The 10,064-nt window shown below is 37.0% G+C and overlaps 1 protein-coding gene and 1 long non-coding RNA gene across 3 annotated transcripts; one reads left to right on the forward strand and one right to left on the reverse strand.

The window, feature by feature from the left end:
• Nucleotides 1–292: 292 nt before the first annotated feature.
• Nucleotides 293–901, forward strand: LOC131643465 (uncharacterized). The gene is made up of 2 exons (XR_009296219.1): nucleotides 293–428; nucleotides 633–901. It is a non-coding gene; the product is annotated as an uncharacterized LOC131643465 (long non-coding RNA).
• Nucleotides 902–1,000: 99 nt separating this feature from the next.
• On the reverse strand, nucleotides 1,001–7,921 carry LOC131643464 (uncharacterized). 2 transcript variants are annotated; one of them, XM_058913684.1, is made up of 10 exons: nucleotides 7,672–7,921; nucleotides 7,497–7,591; nucleotides 3,454–3,518; nucleotides 3,102–3,145; nucleotides 2,841–2,918; nucleotides 2,496–2,649; nucleotides 2,200–2,373; nucleotides 2,009–2,068; nucleotides 1,817–1,931; nucleotides 1,001–1,663 (listed from the first exon to the last, which is right to left on the reverse strand). In XM_058913684.1, the coding sequence occupies exons 1-9, from the start codon at nucleotides 7,800–7,802 to the stop codon at nucleotides 1,821–1,823; spliced, it is 912 nt and encodes a 303-aa protein (XP_058769667.1). In that variant the 5' UTR covers nucleotides 7,803–7,921; the 3' UTR covers nucleotides 1,001–1,663; nucleotides 1,817–1,820. The 2 variants fall into 2 exon arrangements, with proteins under 2 accessions (XP_058769667.1, XP_058769666.1); XM_058913683.1 differs by having other exon boundaries at nucleotides 1,001–1,711.
• Between the last annotated feature and the right edge of the window lie 2,143 nt (nucleotides 7,922–10,064).

The raw sequence follows: 10,064 nt of genomic DNA on the forward strand, positions 1-10,064 counted from the left end.
CATGGAAATGTATCTTCAAATATAAGACAATAGGAAAGGTAAAATAGATGCTTCTATTTTGTGGTGAACAAAAGTATGAGATAGACAGCTTATTGGTGGAATGACTTCTTCTTCTACAAGCATGAAAAGTGCACTGTACCAGCAACAGATTTTAATTCATAATAAATACCTCAGTTCCATTTTCACATACATTTTGTAATATAATAATGTGTCACAAAATATGAAAGTGACATTTACAAAATCTTAACCCTTGTCTAAGCAAAGTCTAGAGATTGTTCTCCTCTTTATCTCTCTCACCTCTCTTGTTATTTACCTTCACATTACTTCATGTGCATGAGCCACAATACTCTATCAAATGGGGTGGCTTCAATCCCTCTTCTCTCCGGTCAAAAAGCTATGGTTCAGGTTGAATTCAACTCAAAAGAAGAGTAAGTTTAATAACACTCTCCATAGTTACATTCTCTCATGCATGTACTTGGGAATTGTGTCCTCTTTTTTGCAATGTTTTTGCACTTTGCATAAAGCTTCTAGTCTTGAACAATCAAATCAACCAAGAATACCACAGTTTCTTTTCTTTTCTTTCTGCACTGATTTTCTTCCTTTCTTTCCACCCACTAACACAAATTTTTCAGGAAGAGGGCTTTACATTCTATATGAAGATGTCAAATCTTGCCCCTATGAAGACGTGCATGTCCTCTGGTCAATACTAGTGGAATCACATTCATCTTCTTTACAATCCCAAAAATAAAGGCCATGTGCACTATGCAGGATTGAGAAGAAGCTCATAATGTACATAAATATATTTATAATGTCCATAGTACTAGTACCATAGTTTTTTCTTTTTCTTTTCCTTTTAACTTCTGTAGCATCAACACATAATGACTAAAATTTTGTTTTTAAAGCGACCGCAATAACTTATAAGCTCTTATTTCTAATCTTATTCATGCTTTTGATTTCTGCACATATTTTCAGCCTTGTCTAAAACCTGTATACATCATCAAGGTAGGGTAATCACAGAAGCATTTCTTGAGTTGTTTTTCTTTGTATGGTTTTTTTTGCTTGTTAAGCTGTCTATTATAAGCTGTTTAAAAGGTGGTTTCTTACATGGATTTTCCTTGTTGATGTTGACTTGTGAAAGCTCAAGCTATAGCCTAGTCAATCACAAGTTGTTAGGTTATAGAAATTTGATAAATTAGGCCTTTCATTTCAAATCACATAGCAAGACGCAAGTTTCATAGAAAAAGTCTTTTTGTGCCACCAGACAATAATGTAGCAGTGACACTGACAACATGCATACCTTAGCAAAAACACTAGAAATCTAAACAACTTAGCACTTGATTGAGTAGAAATCACTTCAAAAATTAGAATAATCTAAAGAAAATAGACATTCATATATCATAAGACGAGATTTGAACTATTCTATAACTATTCTATAACTATTTTATAACTGTCTCGGATGAGATTTGAACTTTGTTTCTTGAGTTCGCAATGTCAAATTCTTATCACTGAGCTAACATCTCTCATATACAATGAAAAATATGAAGCAAAAATTATTCTTAGCTAGAGTGTTAAAGGTATTTCGGCACTTTTTTACCACCCGGTTTTATTGCTAATTTGAACCTCTGTAATCTAATGAAAGTATGAAGCCCCCTTCATAACACTCCTGCAAAATAAAAAGTGAGAGCATTAATTTCATAATACTCCTGCAGTCCTGCAAAAGAAAAATGTGAACTCTATTACAGCCTTTAGAGGTAGCACTAGCAATATTTTGAAATTGAGGATTTCATACAAATCACGAACACATGAAATGTCTTACAGCATTATAGAGCCATCGAAGAGGGAGATTCCAAGACATTTTGTAGCCAATCCTTAAAATAGTTTTGACAATCTACCTCCGCCTGAGAGATAGCAGCAAGAGGGGTGACAGTAATCTAAACAAAAAGCAAAATCACGTTAGCTACACTCTCTGTATTTACCGTCCAATATTTTTTTATATATATTTACTCACATATCCTTCCTGCAAAAATTTATGATCAGAATCATCATGATCATGTTGAGCACCTCTTACCTACACAAACAAAATAGAATGCTACGTCATACTCAAGAAAAATTCTATGCAGTGACATTGGTTAAAAGTTAAAACAAGAAGAACACAAATAAATGAATATAGACATTTTCAAGGAATGGAAATGAACATACTTCTCTTGCAAATAAAAGACTTTCAGGTGATATAGATGACGCGTTAAAATCTGAATGTGCTGCTATGTCTGTAGAGGTCATATCAGATGACATTTTTCGCCCTTCCGTCTCAGAAGCGATTTGCTTCCATCCCATTTTGATTATACTTTTACCCTGCTTAGTCAACTTGTACCCCTTTTTGGAAGACACAGAAAAACAACAAATTAATAAGTCTCTGCATCATAACAAGGCTATCAGGCTATTTCATGTTAGTTATATATTTTTTAAGTTAAACATTAAAAAAAAGGTAACCATACCTTATGATTAGCAACATTGCTTGGAATATCTATATTCAAAAAGCACTTTTGAGGGTATCTTTGGTTCTTTATATCAGCCAGTAAAGCACTTATGATAGGTAAGCATGCTTGCGCGGCAAGGGTGAAGTCATGTAGGTTACTTGTTGCTTTAGCCCTGGATTTACATGTAGCGGCTCTAAATGGTCAAATTGGAGAGTAATTAGCAGTTTCAGTATTAGACAATGGATGAACGGTATGATATAATGTTTATGACCAAAATATTAATAAAAGCTCTTTAAAGGTTCAATTCAAAACAAATATTCAAGATATTCCGGCAGTATAGCCACAAAAGTGTTGCAAAGATACCAGTCATATGAAATGGAGATAGAAGGTATATCATAGAAGAATGCCTCTCGAGCTCCAGCAACTGTGCCCGAGTAAACACTGCACAAAAGGAAACCTAATCAGTATAGTTATGAACACAAAACTGTTGTGTTTTAAAATCCTGTATCCTCCTTTCCTGTCTATTGACGAACATTTTCTTTTAAGATGCAAAGGAATAATTTGTAGTTTGAAATATGAAAAGTTTAAGATGATTAAAGATGTGGAAAAAAAGACATTACTCACATGTGATAACCGCAGTTGTTACCCATGTTTATGCCACTTAATACCTGTAAATATGCATGACACGTGTTAGTAAAAAAAGATCTTATACGTGAGGAATTTTTCAGAAAAAAGAAAACCTCAACAAAATAATGTAGGTAAGAAACCAGAAGTAGCACAAATACAGGACAAAACATCATCGAAGGTTTACAAAGACTACCTAAATAATTAAAATAGCCGCCATTCTGCGATAAAGAAAAATAACCAAGAACCAAATAGAGCAAGGAAAATAAATAAAAAGTACATACAACAATGTAATTACTTGGAATGCAAAACTAAAAACCCCGACAGCAGGGGTAGAGGAGAGGTGTCATACCAGATCAGCTACTGTAGGAAAAAGTGCTTTGGAAATTCCCAGAGAAGTGCAATCAGCTGGAGTCCCTGTAAAGAATTTGCACAAGAACATTCTGTAAGAATGTAAAGTATGTATTACTAATGTATTTGAAAGTAACTTAAAAAGCAATTAAGAAGAAGAGGTATGCAATTTTTAATACCAGTTATTGGAAATGATAGGTTCTAAGATTTACACACAATGATAAAACAAATGAAATAGGAATGATAGCATTCTCTCTTCCTATTTTTCCTAACGTAATACACCCTCCATATCTTGGGTACACCATGTGGAAGACTAGACACGGCATCACCACCAATGTTCACATCTCTAGTTCTATCATTACACCCCCCCTTGAGACACAGACTTGTCCTCAAGTCTAAGAACTGAGTATGCATAACAAACTCCTCCTTCCAAGAAGCATCCTCAATGGCCCTGCCTTTCTAATGATGAGCCACTGCTTGACATCAGACCCTCCCTTAGTGATGGTGCGAGCAGCAGCGGTGCAGAATCACACTCAAGGCTCTAAGGCATCTCAATTTTGATCCTGTAATTTCCATCAGCCTTTTTAAGTAACGAGACATGGAACACGGGGAGAATTCGTGTTGTGGGAGGCAGTTGAAAGCAATACGCAACTGCACCTACTCTCTCCACTATCACACGAGTTGGGGGGCTGTCTTCCATAAACCAAGTCAAATTAAGTGGAGTCTGTGGATGCCCGGTACATAGTATTGCACCAATATTCGCCCCAGGAAAGCCACAGTACCCGGCCAGGTTTGTGGCTGGTCAGTTATGCAGCAGTGCAAAACATCTCTAAGCAACGGTTTATGACCTTTGTCTGTCCATCCGTCTATGGGTGGTACACGGTGCTCATTTTCAACGAGTACCCTCCAATTTGAAAAGTTCACACCAGATATTACTGCCGAAAATGGGGTCACGGTCACTCACAATAGAGGACAGGATTCTATGGAATTGCTCGATCTCCTTAGTAAACACTTCTGCAAGCAAACGGGCATTAAAAAGACACTTGAGTGGAATAAAATGACTGTCTTTGGACAGCCTGTCAACTATCACAAAAATCACTTCAAATTCTTTTGATCTGGGCAGCCTGGTGATAAAATCCATCCATTGGTCCTCCCAAATCTGTTCTGGCACAGGCTGGGGATGCGGCATACCCCCGAAACTCTTTCAAGAGCACATGAATCCATGGAGAACTAGCAGACATCACAAGTAGTCCGTTATACCTGAGTACAACAGTCACATAAGAAAAACCAGAGGGCTGCTTTGCCCTCCTCCAATGCAGTAATAATTTCCTGAAGCACTGCATCTTTGTGAACCTTCTCAATCACCTTACGCCTTTATTTTCTAACTCAGGTTTGTAGACTGTCAAATTGGTATCCCAGCAGCTTTGCTGCCCAGTTTTATTGATTCATGGTAATAATCCATTGCAATAATAGTTGTTTAATATTCTTTTGATTGGAGCAAACCGTAAATTTTTTCCCTAATAGATAGGGGCTCCAATGAGGAATGGCAAGAGCAATAGCCACGGGCTCTTTCTCATATGCTGATTTGTTCAAGTTTCCCTCTCCCAACACCTTGCCTAAAAAAGTGATCCGACTGCCCGCCTGGATTAAAATTGATCCCAGCCTGTTCCATGAGGCACCACTCTCTATAATGAATTATTTATGAAAATCAGGGAGCGCCAAAACTGGGGTTGATGTAACCTTCTGTTTCAACAAATTAAATGCTTGCTCTTCACAATCTCTCCACATGAAATTGTCTCGTTGGGTCAAATCAGTTAAAGGCCTAACCATCATCTTATAATCCTTAATGAACTTACAATAATATCCGGTGAGACCCAAAAAAAACCCGGACTCCTTTAACACTCGTAGGAGTAGGCCATTGTAAGACACTCACTACTTTGGCGGGATCCATTGCTACCCCTTCTTCCTCAACACTAATTGTAGAAAAAGTGAATTTCTTTTTATTTGCCACCAGACCTTGCTTTGCTGCAAAATATCTAACACCATATGGCGACATGCTTGAGGTGATCCTCCCAATTTGGGCTAAACACTATTATATCAACAAAGAACACCAACACATACCTCCTTAAGAGGGCCCTTAAAATGATGTCCATCAAAGACTGAAAGGTGGAGGGCGCATTCGTCAAACCGAGTGGCATCACGAGGAATCCGTAATGTCCCTCATGAGTACGGAATGCAGCCTTATGCACATCCTTATTCTTCACCCTCACTTGATGGTACCTCGATTTGAGGTCTAACTTATAAAAGTATTGTGCCCCGTGCAATTCACCTAAGAGTTCATCAATTACCAGAATAGGGAATTTATCCGGAACGATTACCTTATTCAGAGTAAGGTAGTCCACACACATCCGCCACGTTCCATATTTTTTCTTCCCAATATCACGAGACTTGAAAAACAATTTGGCTAGTACGAATTACCCTTGATTATAACAACTCTGTTGCTTGTTTTTCTATTTCATTCTTGACTTGTGGTGATGAAGGTACCTATATGAACATTGATTAGGCCTTCTCCTTCCTTCAGGTGAATAGCATGCTCATGTTCTCTCCTAAGGTAACCCATGCAGCTCGGTGAACACCCTGGGATACTCATGAAGCTCATGAATCTGTTGAGTGAAAGATCTAGGTCATGCGACTATTCTTGTGCTTTTGCCGACATAAATAGCCCCTTACACCCCAACTTGGGTCTCTCTAACATACTTTGCAGTGCCAATTGATTTTGGTGCTCACTGCCTTCACCCCGTAGTTCCCCCAATTTAGAGTTAAATGATAAATGCAACACCTTATGTGCCCAATCAACCGACATGCCTCCAATGGAAGCCATCCAAGACATTCCCAACACAATATCAATACCATCAAGATCAAACAACCACACATCACTGGTAGACAGTCATATTTCCTATGTCCAGCCCCAGCTTCCTCAAAACCTTTGTGCCATCACCTTAAGCTCATCTCCCAATTTGACTGGGAGGAGTTGTTTCTTCTGATGGCCACCCCATAAACCTAACTAATTTGTTTGGTATGAAGTTGTGCATAAGACCACTGTCCACCAACAATGGTACTACCTGCACTTGCCCCCCCAATTTGATTGTACGCACGTTTCTAATCCTCGTCAGGACCATGCCATCAATATGAGCCAAGCTCATCATGTTGATCTCGATTACCTCCCTGGCTGCCTCCTCTTTCTCTCTACATTTATGACTTGCGCCTCTCCTCAATGAGTTCCTCATCCTCTGTCACCATCACTCGAAATTGACAATCAGGAAACAGGTAGCACAGGTGGTAGGTGCCACCATACTTAAAACATAGGTTCTTCTGCCCCTGTTCTGCAATCTCTTGAGACGAGATATGACAAATTTTGCGATCTCAAGGGACAGACAGTCGCAGATATGTCTGATCTTCAAATTGCGGGATTGACCCATTTCCTCCTCTATCTTGACTCTCCTTGAATCCTTGGACCACGATCCAGTCACTGCTCCAAGTTCGATTCAATTGATTAGCCCCGGATTCTACATTTGGATTAGGAAAATAAGACAAGCCCAACCCGGATCCCTTAGGCCCATGATCGCGTGACTCATTCCATCAACACCTTATCTTTTGCAGTTCCACCTCTACTGCACATGTGTAATTGAAGTAACCCATATATTGTGCTTCTGGTAAACAATCCATTTATACAACCAACCGTTTGAATTCCTTGATGTAATCCTAAACACTTCCTTCTTGTTTTGACACCCACTACTCAACTCTCAACACATACCCCCCCCCCCCCCCCCCCCCCCCCACCCCCACCACACACACACACACCAACGCTCTCATCTCTAGTTCTATCAGGAAATTATATTGAAGGAAAAGGAGGTACAACAACAATATCAACCGAAAAATCTATAAAGCAGAAAATAAACATGTACATTGTGGTTGAGCACTTGCAAACAGTAACAAAGTGGGGTAGTGTGCACATTCCAATTTCTGAACCATAGAAAAACATACCAGAAACTGCATAAGCCGTGGTTCCATCAATGTGAACTTTCTTGGCCGCAATAGGATGAATCCAAGTAATACAATGACTAACTGCTGATTTCTCACTGAAAATGATCCGATTTTGAAATAGTTATTACGTACTAACTCAATAAAATCAAGAGCATGAAAATGTATTGTTACGTACGAATCAGGAGCGCAAACTTGAATATCGTAAAGATTGGTGGCGACGAGAGCGGTAACCAAAGCTCTGAGGCCAGGTGCGTCGATTCCATCATCGTTTGTGATCATGATGGTGCCTCTGTTACCTTCTTCCATATTGTTAAGCTCGGAGAATCAAAGATTGAGGGTTTGTTGTAGGATGCCAAATGAATACTTTGTTGGATACTTTTAAACGGAGTTGGATGTGAGGGAGAAAATGGAGCATGAGTATTGTTAGGGACGTGGGCGTTACTTGATTTTGACATCATTATGTAACATTCTATTATATTTTGTCCGCTAGTATTTAAATGTTAATTATATGTGTGTCTATGATTTAGTTTAATCTCTTAATTTAATTAAATTTTGTGATGCTCGTGGGTATGTTATAAAAAAGTAACTAAAAACAATAATACCCTTCGGACTTGTAAAAAATATTTATTTAATTTTGTTGAGTTGACCAAATATATAATATAGGACATTCAGTTTTTAAATATTTTAATCAACTCAGTCTCAGTATATATCTCAGTATATAACTCAGTCTCAGTTTTTTTATTTTTTATTGACTTTGATTTTTGAGTGTTAATTTGGCATGTCAATCTCACTCCACCATACTAGAAACACAACTCGGACGCAAAAAAGCATTATCTCATTATTTCAAAAATGGATCCTCTCCTGCATTTCTTCTACTACCATCTCTGCTGTTCAATTTCTAGCCTTTGGATTTAATCTAACCATTTGATTTTACTTATTTTTTAATGCAAATTTTTTATTTTTTTTTCTAACCATTATATCAAGGTAGAATATGCAGCATGACAAAAGAAATTGGAGAGGATCCAAATCTCATTATTTCATTGATTATTTCTAAGTTTTGAACCAAATAATGGACTTCTAATTTCTATAAATTCTCACAATAAGATCCATCTAATTCAAGTCACGAAAAAAATTTAATCTTGAAACTCTTTCTTGTGTTTCATTGAACATTCACCGTTGGTGCTATATCTTAACTTGGTTTCACACCACACATTCGGATACATACTCGCAGAGTCGGCCCTGTGCAGGTGCAACAAGACCTATTGCACAAGTCCTAAGGGCCTCTTAATTTTTCGTTGGGGGTTGTTGCTATTTATTTGACAATTTTTTTATGGACCCCCAATCTTCTTGAAAATCCGCGGCGAAATTCCAAAAATATTTCTATATTTCGGAAGTGCATCTCCGAAATCACATTTTTATGAAGAAAAAAATGTGGATTCGGATGTACACTTCCGAAAACACCTTTTTTTTTTTAAAAAAAGAGTATTTTCGGAGATGCACTTCTGAAAACACTTTTTTTTCAAAAAAAAAGATGACTTTAGAGATGTACTTCCGACTTCACCCCTAAGAATATTTCGGAAGTAGACTTCCGAAATATTATCTAAAAAAACAAAAAACCAAAACATGTTGAATGCTGCTTAGTTAAACATGTAGAGAAAACCAAATACCCACCCGGTACTAATCTACTTGTTCATATTCTCATGGTGAAATGTCGGGTGCTTTAGCATGAAGAGAAAGAAAAAAGCATTGAACTTCAACCCCCTCATAAAAAACACAGATCTAACAACTTTTTTTGCAATTTTATTTTTCTTATTTTCTTTTTTTTTATAAACCCCAATCAAATTAAGAAACCCCAAATCCTCTAAACCTCCAACGCTCCCCAAGCTTGTTGAGCCCTCCATGAAGACTATTGCAAAATTCCATCAAATGTTTGATATCATACACATACACATAAATAGTAGGGAAATATATGTTGATCAAATTAAAAAAAAATAAGTGTTTTCGGAGATACATTTTAGAAAACACTTAATTTTGGATGTTTTCGAAAATACATATTTGAAAAACCATAAAATGAGTGTTTTCGAAGATGCATCTTCGAATTCTAGGAAAATATGAAAAAAAATATTTCAGAGATGCATCTCCTAAGCATGGGTATTTTAGAATTTTCAGCAGTGGCTATCTTCACATAAGGTCTACAAAGAAATTATCATTTATTTAATATGTGGAAATTAAACTGATTTAAAAGATTAGAAGATCAGCCTCATAATATACTATGTGCTCGATATACTATATACTCAGCATTGAATGTACGATACGCTGCTATTTAATAAGCATATACTATATATTTGATTTCTATTCTACTAGTATATGTTTATATTTAACTTTTAAAATAAAACTTTTGAAATATAATAAGTCAAAGTATTCATAGTATTTATTTCCTACAAGATTTTTTTTTTTTTGACAGAAAATAAATGATATTCATTCATTCAAATCGATAGAGTACATCGTTGCAATACAAATTCAAAATCGCCAAAAACAAAAAGGATGAATCTGCGAACAAATCCACAG

The sequence above is a fragment of the Vicia villosa genome, linkage group LG1 (assembly GCF_029867415.1).
Source record: "Vicia villosa cultivar HV-30 ecotype Madison, WI linkage group LG1, Vvil1.0, whole genome shotgun sequence".
NCBI lineage: Eukaryota > Viridiplantae > Streptophyta > Magnoliopsida > Fabales > Fabaceae > Vicia > Vicia villosa.

Excerpts from the sequence above, each read along its gene's own strand:
- LOC131643464 (XM_058913684.1), bottom strand. The coding sequence starts at position 7,802 with ATGGAAGAAGGTAACAGAGGCACCATCATGATCACAAACGATGATGGA. Across the intron at positions 2,374-2,495 it reads GCAATGTTGCTAATCATAAG|GGGTACAAGTTGACTAAGCA; the intron begins GTATGGTTACCT and ends TCTTCCAAAAAG. Across the intron at positions 2,069-2,199 it reads GTCTTTTATTTGCAAGAGAA|GTAAGAGGTGCTCAACATGA; the intron begins GTATGTTCATTT and ends TTGTTTGTGTAG.